At 39.9% G+C, this 19,498-nt stretch overlaps 1 protein-coding gene across 7 annotated transcripts in view; it reads right to left on the bottom strand.

Annotated features, from left to right (window-relative positions):
* The window catches only part of LOC132407564 (astrotactin-2-like), a 1,730,264-nt gene that overhangs the window by 48,466 nt on the left and 1,662,300 nt on the right, over positions 1-19,498 (bottom strand). For all 7 annotated transcript variants that reach the window (XM_059994285.1, XM_059994284.1, XM_059994283.1 and 4 more), the window contains one exon: positions 1,710-1,810. In XM_059994285.1, coding sequence (XP_059850268.1) covers positions 1,710-1,810 — 101 coding nt within the window. The remainder of the gene's footprint in view (positions 1-1,709; positions 1,811-19,498) is intronic.

A 19,498-nucleotide genomic window follows, 5' to 3' on the forward strand; every position in this document is an offset into this window, starting at 1 on the left:
ATCCACACCATCAAGGCCTTGCAGCATTCAATAGGTTTCAATGAGGTCACCCCTAATTCTTCTGAATTCCAGTGAAGACAGACCCAGAGCCATCAAACACTCTTCATATTCTGAAAATTCAATCCTGAAAATATTTTTGTGAACTTCCTTTGAATCCTCTTCAGTTTCAGCACATCCTTTTTAAGATAAGGGGCCAAAACTTGCTCACAAATCTTCAAATGAGACCTCACCAGTGCTTTATAAACATCCTTGCTCTTATATTTTGTCCTCTTGAAATGAATGCTAGGACTACATTTGCCTTCCACACCATAGATTCAACCTGCAAATTAACATTCATGAAATCCTGCACAAGGACTTCCCAGTCCCTTTGTGCCTCAGTTTTTGTATTTTCTCTCCATTCAGCCCTTACATTCCTTCAACCAAACTACATGACCATACACTTCCCAACACTGAATTCCATCTGCCACTTCTTTGTCCACTCTTCTAATCTGTCTACATCGTTCTGTAGCCTCTCTACTTCATCAAAACTACCTGCCCATCCTCCTATTTTCATTTTGTTTGCAAACTTTGCAACAAAACCATCAATTCCATCATCCAAATCAATGATATATAATATAAAAAGAATCAGTCCCAACACAGACCCCTGTGGAACAGCGCTAGTCATCGGCATATATTATGTCATTATCATTATACTTCTCCTGTTCGCTACCAACAGACTTACTAATTATTTGTGCTTTATGGCAGATTCATTACTGGAGTGCAGAGAAGACAACTGAAGCCAGAAGTCCCTCAGAGCCTTGTCCAGAGCTGATGTTTGATCAAAAGCAACAAGTGGATGAAAAATGATAGATTTATAGAATATGAGAATAGGCTGTGCATCACACCAGATTCCTGCTGACTGTCAAGCAACCATATCCCATTTCATTTGACCCACAGACTCATCAACTGCCTGAGATTCCAACATTCACTTATGCTGTAGGGGCAAATTAGAGTGGCCAATGAATCTATTAGTCTGCGTATCATTACGGTGTGGGAGGAAACCAGGTCACAGGAGGAACATGCAAACATCACCGAAGCTCAGGACCGAACTTGGGATGCTGGATCTTTAACGCAGCTGGTCTACTAGCTGTGCCTCTGAGCTACCCAAGTATTACAATAGTAAGACAAAGCTCTAAAGAAACAAAACAAAAATAAAAGAAGTGAAAACAGGCACATTACATTTTTACCAAGAAAAATGTTTTTGAAAGGAAATTGTTCAGTATTTTGAAAATGTTTTGGTTGTCACAGAAATCATTCTTTTGGGATTGTAATATCAAAGAGTGACCAAAACAAGTATCCAAGATGGTATTTTGTAAGAGCTTCTACACCAAGAGTAGATTTAAAATGCGGAGTCTACCCTTGGGGCAGAGTTAGGACAAATACCAGAGATGCCTTGAGGAGGGAGCTGGATAACGATGTGATGGAGAGATGTACAGAAGCTGTGCTGATTGGACTAGCTGAAGTAGGGTGAAAGGAAACATGCGCCAGTCACAAATGGGTTATCTACCAATGGGGTTGAATTTTCTAATTTTGTGTCACAATCTATTTGTAAACTTAATCCAATAAACCTGAAACCCAAGAACTGTGAACTCTGTGCTAGATTTGTAAGTACCACCTATAAAATGCAATAGCTTTATCAAAGGAGTCTAATTGAAGACAAAGTTACATACCTTCGGCTTTGCTGTCATCAATCAGTTGACAGGTAGTTCTCATGGTCACTGCACTAGGTTCAGATCTTCTCCCCCTGCTGTCCAAAGCATACAGTGTAAACCTAAAACAACAATGTAGTACTTGTCAGGTAAGAGATCCACTCAATGAATAATACATTAATTTACATGACTAGTCTCAATGGAATTGTATTGTTAGTATACACTGAATGTGCCGTCATCTCCATTGCATTATAATTATGCTTACCAGTTCCATAATAATTGTCTTCACAACAACACTGGATAGTTGTCTAGCAATATGATTTCAATTGGGAAGTTTGCTGCAACCACACATTTTCTTCAGTTTTGGTGCCTTCCTCAAAGTTACTATTACTGCTTTGACTGGTACATAAGAAGACAAGCTGTTCCTCAGTAAGAAAATACTTCAGCCCCCCCCCCCCACTTTCCGTACCCCATTCTCCTGTCCTATTAGATTCAATCTCCATCAAACCTTTGTCACTTCCACTTATCACTTCCCAGCTTTTGACATCAATCCCATTCTCCTTCACCCTTACCTGAATCCACCAAACACCCTTCAGTTCTTATTCCATCCCTTCTCTCCACCTTTTTATTCTGGCTTTCTCCCCTCTTTCTTTTCCTAACATAGCCTGTAAAGCATTGTACGTTCTCTTTGTGACAGTATGGGTTTCCTCCAGTCCTTCCAGTTTCCTCCCAGAGTCCAAAGATGTAAAGGTTGGTAGATTAACTGGTCATTGTATATTTTCCCATGACTAGACTAGGATTAAATTAGGGAATTGCTGGACAGCACAGCTCAAAGGTGTGAGAGTGCCTATTACATGCTGTATTCCAATAAATAAATTTCAGTCCAAGTGAAAGGTCTCGACCTGAAACTTCAAATGTGTATTTCCCACCTTAGATGTTACCTGACCTGTTAAGTTCCTCAATGTGTTGTGAGCTGCTGTACTTCAGCTCTACCTAGATGAGATAGCATGTATGATGCATCTGAGTTTAGCTTCTATGGTTTCTAAGACAACAAGAACGCCAGAGAAAAGGAACAGGAGTGGGCTACTTAGCCCCTCAAACCTGCCCTGCTATTCTACATGGTCACAACTGATCTATGCTAGCCTCAACTGTTCTATACCAATTCCTCATAATCCTTAATTCCTCAATGTTTCAAATATTTATATCTTTACCTTAAACACATTTCATGATGATGCCTCCAGCAGCCTCTAAGGCAGGGAATTCCAGAAATTCACATCGGTGAGAGAAGAAACTTGCACATACCTTAGTTTCAAATGACTGGCCCCTTATTTTGTTACTATGTTTTCTTGTTTGTGATTTTACCCCAAGCAGAAATATACCAACATCTACTTGTCAAACCCCATTAGGATGAATAATATAAACTCTCATTATTCAAACTCCAAGAGTACAAAGCCAAATCGGCTAGCTTCTCTTGGTAGGACAAACTGAGAGCAATCTATTTAAAAACAGTCTACTGCTGTCAGAGATTTAGGACATCCTTGCAGTATTAAATTAACATTGTACTTTTTTCAGTAAAAGGTATAAAATGAGAAGTTTGACAACAAAATACTTGAAGACAATTGTTTAATCATGGTTAACAAGTATAAGATAGGGAAAACTATTTTATTCTGTTTTGATGTTTGTGGAGAATGCTTGATCCAAACTTCTTTGAAAGATTTGGGAAAACTTGCCTCTTATTACCCAAATTTCAGGAGATGACGACAGAAAGGGAGGGGAGGATTGAATAAGGGCAGAAGAGAAATAGGAATCAAGGTAAATAAATCTCTTATGCCACTTACATATAGATGGTTCCCAGATTGTGAATTAAATGTATACCATATGAAGCACTATCGCAAAATGTTCCAAAATTCTTAGCAGTTGAAAAACTCATAAACGCTTATCAACATGAGGAAAGGCTAAAAAATGTATTCGTTTTGTCAGGAAAATGACTTCAAATTTCAAGCAAAGTTCAATAAAGTGCAATTGATGTATTCACTCTCTGAAAATCCAGACAAAGGCGAATATATTTTCTGCAAAGATGAAATCCAGAAGCAAATGTGTCGTATTTCATACAAAGTCAACATCAATCACATGTACTGAGCATGTAGGGTAACAGCAAAGAATCTGCGTGTTTTCAACCATTTCTGAAATTCAATTCCAATATCTTCATTCCCAATTTTGTTGGTGGAATTTAAGAATAATATACACAAGGTGCAACAGATGGCCAGCTGATTCTTTAAGCCTGCTGTACCATTCATTAATTCTCTACCTCTATGCCATTTTTTCTATACTACCGCCATATTGCCTAATCCCCAACACATGCGGAAATCTTTATTAGAATCAGAATCAGGTTTATTATCAGTATAGTATATGACGTGAAACCTGCTGTTTTATGGCAGCAGTTCAGTACAAGGACATAAAATAACTACATCTTACAAAATAAATAAATAGTGAAACAAGATAAATCTTTGTTCTGAGTGAACTCAATACTTAAACAAGAATTCCAATGATTCCCCATTCTCTAGGTGAAACATACACACAAGAGATTCGGCAGATGTTGGAAATCCAGAGCAATACACATGCACAAAATGCTGGAGGAATGTAGCAGGTCAGGCAACATCTGTTGAAATGAATAAGCAGTTGACATTTTGGGCCAAAACACATCCTCAGGACTGATGAAGTGGAATGAAGGGTCTCAGTCCAAAACATCAACTGTTTATTCCTTGCTGTAGATGCTGCCTGGCTTGCTGTGTTCCTCCAACATTTTGTGTGTGTTGTGCTCCTGGCAAAGATATTTATCCTCAGTTCAATACTAAATGTCCCACCATTTACTCTCAGACTATCATCCCTGATTCTGGATTGTTCTCAGCCAGGGAAACATCACCCTTGAATCCATCTGAAAGAAATTTCTAAGTTTCAGTGAGATAATATTTCATTCTTCGAAACTCCAAGGAATGCAAACCTGCTCTTCTTAATCTCCTTGCCCGGCAAAACTGCCATCCCAGGAACCAATCTAACAACCGTTCATTGCGATTTGTTCTTGGTTACTGGTTTCCAGGCAGATAGATCAAAACACAATACCTCAGGTATTGCTACGCAATGGCCTATATAACAGCAGAAAGACAAATTTACTCCTGTCTCAAACCCTCTTGTAATAAAGGTTAACAATTCCCTTGCCTTCCTAATTGCACTCCCAAATCATTGAAAGAACCAACTTGTTTTCCGTAATTTTCTCACTAGGTTCGAAATACCATGGTTTCACCTACTCATTTAACTCACCTGCATCCTCTTGAAACTCTTTAAATTCTTCCCCATATTCATAATCCCAGATGGATTTGTATCATCGGCCAAATTGTAAATTTGGTATTTGGTCTTCTCAGCCAAACTGTTGATATAGATCATAAATCCTGGGGCCCAAGTATTGACTCAATCTCAAAAATCAGGGGCTGGCAAAGTAAGCTGGAAGAAACTGCTCATGGGAGTCATTCAGAAGTGAAATAAAAGGAGTTTAGAGCCAATGTTTTCTCATTAGGATGAAAAGAACGGACAACTGATAAAAGAAACTATGGATGCCAAGCGATACTGGGGGCTTGGGAAGGAAAATCAAAAGAAAACAAGTGGCAGGTATAGAGGATGGAAAACAGAGGAGGCCCTTCAAATATAGAAAGTAGGGAAGTACTTTTAACACAAAATTAGAAAGGCAAAGATGCAGTATGAAATATTGCTGGCAGACACGAGTAAAGAAAATTCCCAAGTATTTTATGATTATGCAAAGGGCAAAAAGGTAGTGAGGGATAGAATGGTATCCATTAGAGACCAGAAATGACAATTTGTACTGAAGCCAGGATAAATAAATTGACATAAATGGGGTCTTAAATGAACACTTCTCCTCTGTGTTCATGAAGGAGACGGGTGTTGCGCTTGCAGAATTCATGAAAGGGATGAAGCTGGGTAGGTAGGTGGGCAGATAAATTGAAGGACGTGCTAGGAAAAGGGAAAGTGAGATTAATAAGGGTATAGGCAATATCTGAGTTTCTGTTATCTGTTTGAAAGGATGAGCAAAAACATCACTCCTTTTGATACAGTTTCATATGTGGGAGTCTAAGATTCTGTTGGTTTATCAGAATTAAATACACCATTTATCAGAGAAGTAAACTGAACTGACAGGTTTCTGGGATTACAAGCTAAAATTAGATTTACCAATCAAAATTGACCACCAGCCAAAGACAAAAGTATAATGTTCTCTGAATATTTCTCAAGAGCTGTTCTGCCTGAAGATCTCAAGGTCTGGAGTTAACTTAAACAAAATAAACATGAGGCCTCTGAGAGGAATGCAGGGACACTAAAGATGACTGGACCTATTTAGTTTGTGCAGATACTTCATGTAATTCATTGCAAAAGTTCTGTGTTTGAGAAACTAGCAAACTTCTTCAGAAAATGCATGAGCCTGGACAGTATCCTTATTTTGGTCAATAGGGAGAAGATTCAATCGCTATTTGGCTGATACTGCAGTACGTGACTGTTGTCAGGGGTGTTATTATTCAGTATGATGTTGGGGCTAGATTTTCTATGTGCTGTAGTATATAAGATCCTATATAATCATTGACAGAAGATGATCTTCCCCCTCACTTTACACATCATCCCCTCCACCATAGTTCATTCCATATTTTTCTAACATTTGTCCTTCAGTTAAAATTACAAGAGGATTTCATGTTATTTACCTCAAGCCTCCTTGTGAGTACAGGCTGTGAATGCTTTTTCACGTGACAACTGTGACAAATATGTTAAAACGGAGGCTGAGATAATCTACAATCTGGCTAATTGGAAATGCCAATTGTTTGACATCTGACCATCCAAGTGAAGAGTCCAACACTCCCCTAAAGCATATTGGGGCCTAGTTTCCACACACCAGTCAAACTTATTAGGCCCCTGTTTCCTGCATCATCTTGAATCTTAAGAGGCTTACTGAAAAAAATTATTATAGAAACATATAATATCTAATGGAAGTAAATTCAAAAGTTATTTAATGTATAAATAATGACATCTAGTAGTCAAGAAAACTTGCCAGTCCCGCACAAACAAAATCCATGGATTAATAGTGTTCAGTGTGTTTCTATGGCAACAAAGCAGTGTCAAACAATACAATTCAAATATGAAAATATCTTAACGACAACATTTCCACTGGTTTTTAAGGTTCTAAACTCTTATTATTACCACACCATTAAGGCACAATTATGAACTCTCAAGAATTGAGGAGATATCATATTGGTTATCATATCTGCTGATTTTACAAGCAATAAAGAATATTAAAATTAGACCTTCCTTTCCAATTTTCTATTTTTTTCCATGTACAGTATTATTTACAATTGTCATTGCTTGTTATCATATTGAACTTACAGCATTCAGATCTTAAATGCATTATTTTTGATTAAGCGCAACTGCAGGGAAGAACACCTCCTGAATGGTGAAAAGCTCAAAACAAAACAGTGGAGGTCCAAAGATATTACAAGCCAATGCACATACAGTAAATCACTATAGTGCTATAAGCATGTGCAGAAAGTAACCAATAAGTCTAATGAAATTTTGTCTCGAGGGCTAAACTTTATGCTCCTGTAATATGCAGACCAATTTAGTCCATACTTGAAGAGCTAACAGCGATGATAAAATCCACGCTGTATGATGACTAGAATATCCTTGTTGAGTGATGCTCTCAGGGTTAAATTGACAGAAGAGCTTGCACAATTACCTTCTACTTGTAAAGATAAGGGGTGTTTAATTTTTAGATACTTTCACCATATTATGAACCAGTAGTTTGGAGAGAAAAATCCTTTCACTTAGAATTTAAAACCAGAAGCCATGGTTTAAAAATGGTGGACATCTCCTCACAAACAACCCACTTGCCCATTCCAACAGTACTGGTCTCCACCCTATCATGGTCAACCCCTACCCCTTTGTGCTATTTTACTCTCCTCTATTTTGGCATCTTTAATCATGTTTGCCATCTTTAGATGAGAAGTCATTGGCCTGAATTGTTAACTCTGTTTTTCTCTTCATGGATGTTGCCTGATCTGATGTGTATTACTGAGATTCTTTATGTATTTTTTTTACTTTTAATCTTGTTGGCACACCAGCTATAAGCTTAAACATTCAATGTTTCCACCATTGACCATCAGTATGTGCGGTGTATCTGTGAAATGCATTGCAGTTGCTCTGCGAGGTACCAGCAGCTCCCAAAGCCAGAAGATGTCTATCACCAAGATGGACAAGTGCAGAAGCACATCACTTGCAAGAGGACACCACTTGCAATTTCCCTTGCACTTTACCCTGATATGCGGATATATCGGCAGTCCTTCATTGCAACCGGATCTCAATCCTGAATCTCCCTACTCAACCACACCACAGGAATCATTTCATCAAAAGGACTGCAGCAGTTCAGGAAGGCAGCTCTTCACCACCTTCCTGAGGGTAATGAGGCACACACAATAAGGCCTTGCGAACAACGCTCACATCCTGAAAAGGGAATACATTAAAAAGTAGGGATTATTGTTGCGTGTTGTTAGATAACAATTAGTCAATAACAATTAGTCATCCATCCTGGTGTGTCCATGTTTCATTTGTGGCTTGCTAGTTGAAGGATCACTCACAACATCTGCAATAGTTGATTAAAATGCAGAGGTAAGCACACCTTAAGCTGTCAGGATTCCACCCAGAGATTCCACCAGAATATAATATCCACATGGCACAGAACTATCACACACATTATATTAGCTTGGGTAATTTGTCAAGTTTATTGATATGTGCATGGTAACTACAAAGAAAAATTTGCATACTGCAGATTCACAGGCATGTAGATACAGAACTCACCCAGAATTTAAATTATATGTGAACTATATACACTACTGTATACCTGATTCTGATGTGGGTCTCTGCTGCTGGTCTGAGGGTAGAAAGGAGGCAGGGAGAGGGGAACTCAAGTCAAGTCAATTCGTCACTTTTTTATTGTCATTTCAACTATAACTGCTGGTACAGTACACAGTAAAAACGAGACATTTTTCAGGACCATGGTGCTACATGAAACAGTACAAAAACTACACTGAACTATGTGAAAGACAACACAGAAAAAAAAACTACACTAGACTACAGACCTACACAGGACTGCATAAAGTGCACAAAACAGTGCAGGCATTACAATAAATAATAGACAAGACAGTAGGCACAGTAGAGGGCAGTAAGCTGGTGTTCAGTCCAGACTCTGGGTATTGAGGAGTCTGATAGCTTGGGGGAACAAACTTTTGCATAGTCTGGTCGTGAGAACTGGAATGCTCCAGTGCCTTTTCCCAGATGGCAGGAGGGAGAAGAGTTTGTATGAGGGGTGCGTGGGGTCCTTCATAATTCTGTTTGCCTTGCGGATGCAGTGTGTAGTGTAAATGTCCGTAATGGCGGGAAGAGAGACCCCGCTGATCTTCTCAGCTGACCTCACTATCCGCTGCAGGGTCTTGCGATCCAAGATGGTGCAATTTCCGAACCAGGCCAAGATGCAGCTGCTCAGGACGCTCTCAATACAACCCCTGTAGATTGTGATGAGGATGGGGGGTGGGAGTTGGACTTTCCTCAGCCTTTGCAAAAAGTAGAGACGCAGCTGGGCTTTCTTTGCTATGGAGCTGGTGTTGAGGGACCAGGTGAGATTCTCCGCCAAGTGAACACCAAGAAATTCGGTGCTCTTAATGATTTCTACCAAGGAACCATTGATGTTCAGCGAGGAGTGGTCACTTTGTGCCCTCCTGAAGTCAACAATCATCTCTTTTGTTTTTTTCACATTCAGAGACAGGTTGTTGGCTCTGCACCAGTCCGTTAGCCGCTGCACCTCCTCTCTGTATGCTGACTCATCGTTCTTGCTGATGAGACCCACCAGCAAGTGGGTCATTGGCAAACTTGATGATGTGGTTCGAGCTGTGTGTTGCAGCACAGTCGTGGGTCAGCAGAGTGAACAGCAGTGGACTGACCACACAGCCCTGGGGAGTCCCTGTGCTCAGTGTGATGGTGTTGGAGATGCTGCCTCCGATCCGGACTGACTGAGGTCTCCCTTTCAGGAAGTCTAATATCCAGTTGCAGAGGGAGGTGTTCAGGCCCAGGAGGATCAACTTTCCAATCAGTTTCTGAGATTATGGTTGTGAAAAGGGGAAGGGAGAGGGGAGGGAGTGGGAAGCACCAGAGGGTCATTCTGTAATGATCAATACACCAATTGATTGGAATCAAATGACCGTGCCTGATGTCTCAGTGCTGAATGTGTCTGCACCCTTGCCACCCACAGCCCCTGGCACTCCTTCACTGTCACATGTCCCACACCCCTCCCCTGTGGTGTTTCACACTCACCATTTCCAACATCCTTTACCCAGTCAGATTTTTCAGCTCAATTTCACTCCGCAATGAGGAATAAAGTGCTGTGCCAAAGTCTTAGGTATATATCGCTGAGGGAAGGTTAGGGTCGTGTTGTTGGGTTCAAGAAACTGATGGCTGTAGGAAAATAGCTCTTCTTCAACCTGGTGTTGTGACATTGGGTTATTTTACCTGCTGCCTGTCAGTAACCTTACGCAAAGCTGATCTCTTCTTTCTTCAGTTGCTTATATCAGCACTTCCAGATTTCTGTCTGAGAACCTTGAGCATGCCCCTGGCATCAGCATTATCTCTGTATTGCTTTGTCAAACACAGCACTTGCTGTGGTCTGACTTGGGGCTGTTGGAACAGACTGTAATCCTTACAGTTGGCTGCAGTACAAACAGCAGGCAGGTGTTTGATATTGGAGTGGTGATGATCATTCATTGCTCTACATGCCATATAAGAATAAAAATATGCAAATAGAAACTGGAATAGAAACTTGCAGGTTGTGTCAATAATAGAGAAGGAAAATACAATGTTAACATTCGTTTCAAGAGTTCCAGAACATTTAATCAAGGATATAATATTGAGATTTTATTAGGCATTATAATAGGCATTAAGACCACATTTCTTGAACTGTGAGCAATTTTGGTCTGCATAACGAAGAAAAATGTGTTGGCATTGAAGAGAGTCTAGAGGAAATTTTCAAAAATGACCCAGGGAATGAAAGGGTTACTTACGAGAAGCATTTGATGGCTCTGGGCCTGTTCTTGCTGGAGTTCAGAACAATGGGAAGGAGGGGTGGGAGGGGTTTTCTAGAATAAACCGGTTAATGTTGAAAGGTGCAGATAGAAAGGATGTCAAAGGAGTTTTTCAATAGTGGGAGAGAAAAGGACAACAGGGCATTGCTTCAGAGAAGGACATCCCTATAGAACAGAGGTGAAGAGGAAATTCCTTAGCCAGATGATGGTGAATCTGGTATTTATTGTCACAGCTGGCTGTGGAGGGCAAGTCAGTGGGTAAATTTAAAGCACAGGTTGATAAGTTCTTGATTAGTAAGGGCATGAATTGAAATGGACAGAGGCAGTAAAATGGCATAGAGAGAGGGAAAATATATCAATCATGATTGAATGTTGGAGAAGACGCAATATACTGAATGGCCTAATTCTGATTCTATGTCTGATGGGAGTGAAGTCTAAAGATTCCATGAAGTCAAGAAAGCTTTTTTCATCTGCCGTGCATGAGATGACAAACCCTGATTCTAGCCGGGATATGATCATACCAGGTTCCTTCCTTCATGTTTCAAGGCAATGTCAATGACGCTCTCAATGCTAGCAACTGATCATAATTGGCATACATTAACAGATTAATGCAACAATGTTTAACGCATTTCTTTCACCTGCTTCCGGTATTTTGGGCCACAAATATTCCACGGAGGGAGATGAAGAATGGTCCCAAGTGCACTAGCTGAGGGTCAATAGGGGAGAAGAGACAGATTGGTAAGGAAATGACTGGGAGTCTGTTGAGGACGCAAAGGGAACATCTGAGGGGTGTGGTGGTGGATTGTTACTGGATAGCCCATTGGATTAGGAAGACCCATTCGGTTCCATCAGCAGTGTTCTAAAGACATTATTCGACAATTTCAATCCTTCTTGCCTGGTTTCAGCTGCAGGGTTTCAGAAGGCCAGGGGTTTCTAGTTCCTCTGTTGAAAAAGTCCAGAAATTGCATGGAGTACAAGACTCAATAGTATGGTCCTCAAATGGCTCATGCTTCACAAGGCAAAGAAGACTTATAAAAGAGCTCATGTCTGCTTATACTGCATGTGGGGAATTTAACCTACTTGGATGCTGATGGGATGTATGAGGCGATCGTCATCTTGCAAGTAATCCGCTTAGGTATCTTTCTTAGGATGGCCCTGTGCATTCTCCTTTCATTTTCAATGAGCTCATTGACCTTGTCTAAACATCCGCTCTGAATCTATCCCCAACTTTCTCCCTGCTGCAAACTTCCATGATCATCTTGCTGACTGAAGTTCTGACTGTGTCCCTCCCACTAACCCCTCTCTCTGCTTCCCAATGTGATACCCTGCCCTACCCCAGCACCACTGGTCTCCACTGGGGGATCCCCACTGGCCAGAGTTCACCACTGAATGGCCTTTGTGTGAGATTCATTGTTCTACCTTGAATTATGCTTTGGGTCTCAAGACAATATAGCATTTTCGTTTTGGGTGCCTTACACAAATCTGATGTGGGTGAGACCTTGTGCAGCACTGCCTCAAGCATGTTAAATTTTAAAGACCATTGGGGTCACTCTCCCTCTGACGTTTGAATTACCAACTCCCTCCCCATGAACAAGTCATCCCATGCCTCATCCCACCTCTATCAGCACTAGAATTGAGCACTTTGATTCCACTTCAGGTTGTTTTTATTTCTCTTTAACTCTGACATCATTCCAAGACAACCCATTTTGGCAATTTAACATTTATCCCAAAACTCGATCAGAATCTGAAAGCAAGCAAGAAACTGGAAGGAAGACTCAAATTCCTTGGCCACAATGACCAGAAGCAGCAGCTCAAAATATCAGTAGCTCTTGTTAACGGACAAAAATAAAACTCTCAAAACCCATAAAGATTTTTTCATAGATGTGAAAGAAAGCTCATTTACATGGCCTGCAATCCTGAAGACTCATTAGAACCGGATTAGGAACACAGTAAATATGAATTCCTCTCTATGTTCTGGGCTCCAAGCTCCATAGTAAGTAATACCTTGAGATCGAAGCTGGCTAAAACTGCTTAACACTCACGTATGGCCCTTAGGGCCACCAACACTACAATAGCTCAGATAGGAATGTCATTGTCAGAGGTTTTATCAATATCTCTAGCATTCATTTCCACAAACCTTGGGTGAAAGCTTTGAACAATTAATTGTGTAGTATAATTTTTAGGAAATGCATTACATGTAAACAGCATGAGGGTAAAGATTGTGATTCCCTTCAACACTTCTCTTTCAACTGTAATTTTTACATCATTTTCCTTCTCAGAAAAGTGTTAATCCTCAAGTTTCCTTCATCCTTTCTATCAGGCAAATCAGTATCTTCTGCTTTTTAGCTATTCCCCAGCAGACTGAATCCCACCTAATCCCTTCACAATCTTAATTATGAATCAGGGCTCTTTGTTCTAGCAGCTTCAGGCACCATAATTTACTTGACAAAAAACAGAACTGCTCAAGCTGCACACAAAATAACAAAGGAAACACAATGACACGCGCACTGATTACAGATGCAGATAAGGCTGTACCAGCTTATCTCCCCACATCTGACTTGTATAACCTCCATTATGATTTTATCTGTATTCAGTACACTTCCTTTTTAATCATTGGAGAATAATTTGTATAATTCAAAAAGTAATGTGCATGCAACATGAAGCTGTTGGAACATGAATTGAGAATAGATTTGAGCAACAGTATACACAATCACAGGATTAGTAATGAAGATTTCATGGATGATAAAAATCAGCTATGATTGTGTTTATTATGAAAGGGATAAGTTGCATTTCTACTCCAAATTCATTACCCTTTTAAAACTACAGCAATATTTCCACAAATTAATCAACTTAATGACAATAAATCTATTTGTACGTTCCACTTGTAACATGAGTGTTCTAACTGTGGGACATTGTTGAGAAATTCTTTACCAGATGAAGAGTTTAAAGACTCCATGTATCATGGAAAGAAGTCAGGAGAAGAATTTTTACAAGTTATTCAGTTTATAAACCTTCACAAACTCAAAATTATGCCATTTGGAAGCTGGTACAGGAGCCTGAATGCCCACAATTCAATGATTCAGGAACAGTTTCTTTCCCTCCACTCCATCAGATTTCTGAAAGTTCCAAGAACTTGAAAAAGGATCTGTTGTTTTCTCAGCATATATGATGAATAAACTCTTCTTGGTCTTCCAGCTGGGTACAGATATCAATTTTAGAACTAGAGAAGAATAATTTTTATGAAGATGAAGGTCTCACTCTGGAATTCGACTATAAACAATGTTCACAGCGGAAACTTGATTGGATTAGGACTAACCAATCAGGAGGGATGGTCAACAGGACTATGTATATCACCACTCTAGACATGCCTAGGCACCATCATTGATGAAGATGGCAGAGTTTGTCATTGAAACGTCAGTTACAATCGATATATGTACCTGACTGGAAGCCCAGGAAGAGTTTATTCATCTGAGTACTTCTTGTTTCTTTTTATTTTATCGACATAGTTTTGGAATTCATAGTATTTTTCTCTTTGCATTGTACTGCTGCCACAAAAACAACAACTTTCAAGTCATTCAAGTCATTGATGATGAGTCTTATTCCGATTCGACGAATAATTGGAGGGTGCTATTCATATCTATTTGATGGGTAGCAACCATAATCTGTTGGAGAAACTCACTGCATGAAGCAGTATCAGTTGGAAGGAAGAAAATGTCAAAGTTTTCGGCCAATACCCACATCAGGGAACTGCAAAAGCAGTAGATACTAGAAGGAGAGATCAGGATTCAGTTTTTTTTGAGAAGGAAAAATGATTGATGGCCCAAAGCATTGATAATTTCTTTCCTTCCACCAATCTTACTTGATCTACTGAGTTCACCCAGCAGACTATTGCTCTAGATCCAGCCATCTGCACTCTCATATCGCTCTTTCATTTGAGGGGTTACTGATCTCAGACAGATCTGAGGAAAACGTGCTGAAAAGGTACTCTGGCTGCTATTGCACAAGTCAATTCTGCCAATTTCATATCCTTGCAAGACTAGCGTCAAAGATACATTGGTATTAATTAAATAAATTAATTAAATAAAAGATCTTAAGGCATCAAGGGAATGTTATCCAAAGAACTTTAACACCATGCTCCTGACTAGGTCAAAAGTTTGGGCCAAAATATATGTCAGTCCATACAGCAGCTGTTGGTTTTCGTTGCCTTTTCTATGAGCTCATTGAATCAAAAATCAGCCACAGTCTCAGCAGAAAACAAAACCAGGCTAGATTTATTGATTGGAATGGTTTGTAAAGCATTAACAAGACAGAATCAACAAATCAGCATTCCTAGCTTGCACAAGAAAGTAATCACATTTGTGCTCACGAAGAAAGATTCTCAGCTAGTGATCTCCATCAAACCATGTTTGCGGAAATACTTAAGGTACAATGAAATAACATTAATGAATGGGGTGTTAAGCTAGTTGTTTTATAAGAATCAAACAACAAAGAAAAGCTAACAGCAACATTTACAAGTTTTATTTTGAAGCTTATTAGCCCAGCATTTCTGTTGCAGTCTATTAATCTGACCTGGAGTACAAATCCACAAATGCTTGAGGCCTTGGCCAAGGGCTTGTTCTGAATATATCAGTTGAAGATATAAATCCTGGCAGGTTCTCCCAGTCATTGAGGTGCTGCAGCCAAAATTATCTTGTCCTGGACTGATATTTGCAGGAATACACAGCAGAGTGGTGCAGCTAATGTCTCACAATTCCAATGTCCCTGCTTTCATTCTGATCTTTAGTGCTATTTGAGTGGAGTTTGTATTTTCTCCTAGTGACGATATAGGTTTCTGCTTAGTGGCCCCACATCCAAAAGATGTGAAGTTTGATAGATTAATTGGTCACTGTGTGCTGCCCCTGTTGTGTAGGTGAGTACTAGAATATGGAGAAAGTTGATGAGAATGTGTGGAGAATAAAAAATGGGATTAGTGTGAATAAATCCAGGATGGTCTGCATAGGCTTGGGGGTGGGTATGATTTCACGTTGTATGAGTCGATACATCATCCCTGAAGAAGATGGCAGAGTTTGTCATTGAAGCGCTGGTTATAATCGATACCTGTACCTGGCTTGAAGCCTGAGAAGAGTTTATTCATCCCAAAAGTTCTTTACAGGGGTGAGGGAGTCCTGTTGATAATAAGTGGGCTTGTGGACGGAGATTGACTTGTGTCAAATATAATTGAGGTCTGAAAAAGCACCATCAACCAGGGATTTGTCATAAATTGTCTTTTCAAATCCCCACTTTCATTCTCTCATTTGTTTGACTCAGCTTGCTAAGAGTAGCAAGTTCAGTGCTCAAAGTCTGCACGTTGACACCACAGGAGGGTGAGAACTTAGTTGCCTAGAACTAGTCAACAGTTGTAAACACATACTTCAATCACCCAGTGAAGTAACACAGCAATATCAACGCATTCCACATAGATGAAATGGAAAAAAAACAATTTCACTTGGAGATCTGAAACAAGCAAAGGGGCAGATAGAAGATTTGAAAACACTCCACCTTAAGTGGAGGCACTATCTCAAAATTGGATTATATATTTGTGTGCATATGTGCAGTTCAATTTCTTTGAAAAATATAACTTTTTCTAAATCTTAAACTTCCAATGAGGATCACCAATTCTTGCATTTTCTTTCTTTGTCAGATTTGTGGACTCCATGTAGAATACATTGGAATCACAGTGTTACTTTACGCTGTTGACTAGTTCTTGCCCTCCCGTGGTAACAAAATAATGATTTTGAACACTGTACCTAACTACAAGCCTTTATTAGTCTTAGTAAGCTGAGTCAAACCAATGAGAACATGAACAAGGGGAAATGAAGAAACTATTTACCACAAATCCCTGTTTGATCATGCTTGTTCAGAGCTCGATTTTATTTGAGACAGGTTAATTTCCCTGCCCATGAGCCCAAGTATTATCAACAGGATCCTTTCAGCTTGGTAAAGAATTTTTGGGATGTATGGTGTCAGCCTTAATTCATCTGTGAGTGGCATGGTAGCATGGTGGCTAGTGTAATACTTTACAGTGCCAGTGACAGGGGGTTCAATTCTCATTGCTACATGTAAGAAGTATGTACATTCTCCCTGTGACCCCATGGGTTTCCTGAGGATGGTCTGGTTTCCTCCCATGTTCCAAAGACATTAGGATTAGCAGGTTAACTGTGCAATGTGGGCTTGTTGAACTGGAAGGGCCTGTTACTGTGCGGTATCTCAAAATAAATTAAAAATAAATCTTAAATGTCATGTTTTAGTGACAGTACTAGCATTGTGATTTAAAGAACAGTCAGTTTCCTGGCACATGGTAGATGCATAAACAGAAACACTCAGCAGATAACTTCTGCAAGATTTTGCAAACTTACCTACTGCTACCTCCTTAGACAAAGAGAATTGTTTGATTATGTGAAATAAAATTATCTCCTTCTCACCTTGAGAGACAATTGTGATTTGATTCCAATACTGTGAAATGGGGTTGATATTACCAGGGGTGATTGATAAGTTCGTGGCCTAGGTAGAATGAGTCGATTTTAGAAAACCTAGCACATTTATTTTTCCTACATTTACACACTTAGTCCAGCAGTTGTGGAGCATATGGATCCCTTCTTTGGAGAAGTCGGCATCTTGGACCTCCAGAAGCATGGGGTGAGTTTGTGGCCTGAGATGAGTTATTAACTTCAAACTTCAAACTTTCTGCATTTTCACTCAGTTGAACCGTACGTGCACGTAACGACAGCTGTATAACTCATCTCCTTCCACCTTAGACCACAAACTTATCAATCACCTCTGCTGTGGACCACATGGAGGTCCAAGACGCTCTCGTTACATGCATGTGCAGTTCAACTCTTTGAGTGAAAATGCAGAAAGTTTGAAGTTAATAACTCATTTCCTTTGGCTACGAACTTATCAATCACCCCTGGTGTGGACCACTTCTAGAAAGAAGGGATCCGTATGCTCTATGACCGCTGGACTAAGTGTGTACATGTAGGAGGGGACTATGTTGAAAAATTAATGTGCTAGGTTTTCTAAAACTGACTCCTTCTACCTTAGGCCACAAATTGTCAATCACCCCTTGTACTTAGACAAAGCAATGGGTCTTGAACCTATGTTCTGAAATGCATCCAAGTATCATTTTTCTAGGACAGTACATGAGACAGGTTTTATGTTTTCATCATATCTGTCTGGCTTGCCACAAACAAATAGAAGGTTTTCAAGGTTTTAAAAGTTTATCCATTTTTATAGCTGGAAACATGCAGAGTTGGTTTCTCTGTAAGTCAATTCCAGCTACTGAAATCCAAAACCAAAATATCAATTTACAGTGGTGGCTACAGAACAAGTACTAAATATATGTATTCAATTCAGAGTTAAATGATACCATATTAACATTCCAATGGACTGGGAGTGCAGAGGGCTTGAATCTGGCAGCAGCATATAGGAAACCAAGAGATGTGACCAGCTTTAAGTCAAAACACTCAACCAGCATATTCTTTCCAGTTTTCCCAACAATTTCATGAGTAGTCATACAGTCAAGGTGCATAACCGGGTTTCAGTTCCACTCTCTAAAGGGATATTGTAAATATATCAATGTGTTTCACAAGCCATTCTGGTTGACAAGAATGTGAGGAGAATAATGTAAGATGAATAAGAGAATGATAGGCTGTGACATGTCCAGTCAGAAGTTCAGAAACTGTTCTTGAACTCACGCCATGCACCATTAAAACAATGTGGAAGGTTGAAGGCTGAGAAGCTGGCATAGTTGTAGTGTGGAGAAGTAAAGTTCAAGGGTCGGTCTGGCAGTGTGATTGAAGGTGTGTGAAATGGTCACTCAATCCACATTTAACCTTAACTTGTGTGGTGAACTACATATACCTGTCTGGACACGCCCCTCTGCTGACTGCTCCTGTGGCTCCTTCCCACAGACCCCTGTATAAAGGCGATTGGAGGCACTGCTCCTCCCTCAGTCTCCAGGATGTTGTGTCGTGGACTCTTGCTGCTAATCGTGGTCTCTTGCAGCTAATAAAAGCCTATCGTTCGCCTCCCGTCTCCGAGAGTTATTGATGGTGCATCAATTTGTTTAGCTCCCATCGTAATAAAGATGAGTTAATCCACAAACACATTTATTATTCTGCGCAAACTTCGGGCATGGACACAGCTGCAGATGAATGCAAATCAATTTCAGAGACACTCATCTCATGCACAGTATGTACTGCTTCACCTATCACGTTCTAGCTGGCCTCCTTCATTTCTTCTCTCACAACTTTTGTCATAGCCCTGGTTCAGCTTATCAGTAGACCGCTGTTGTCTCACCCAGAACTTTCTAATTTATGGAAATTTCAAATTACACTCTCTATTTTAGTCCAGCTGGGTATAACAGAGAACTACTTGAAATATTATATTCTGCTTGACGACTCAAGTTGCATTTTGCTGCTGTACTTCAATCTTTTCTGCTTGATATTGTTGGGCACATGCTGAGACGCTGGTGGATGCAGTAGTATCACTGTTAATTACTTAACCGCACGTATCATCTGGAAAATATTTAAACAGTATAAACAGTTTGAATTAAAAGAAAGTTATAATACAGTGAAAAATACTGGAAGTACTAGA

Source organism: Hypanus sabinus, chromosome 18 (genome assembly GCF_030144855.1).
Source record: "Hypanus sabinus isolate sHypSab1 chromosome 18, sHypSab1.hap1, whole genome shotgun sequence".
NCBI classification, from domain to species: Eukaryota; Metazoa; Chordata; class Chondrichthyes; order Myliobatiformes; family Dasyatidae; genus Hypanus; species Hypanus sabinus.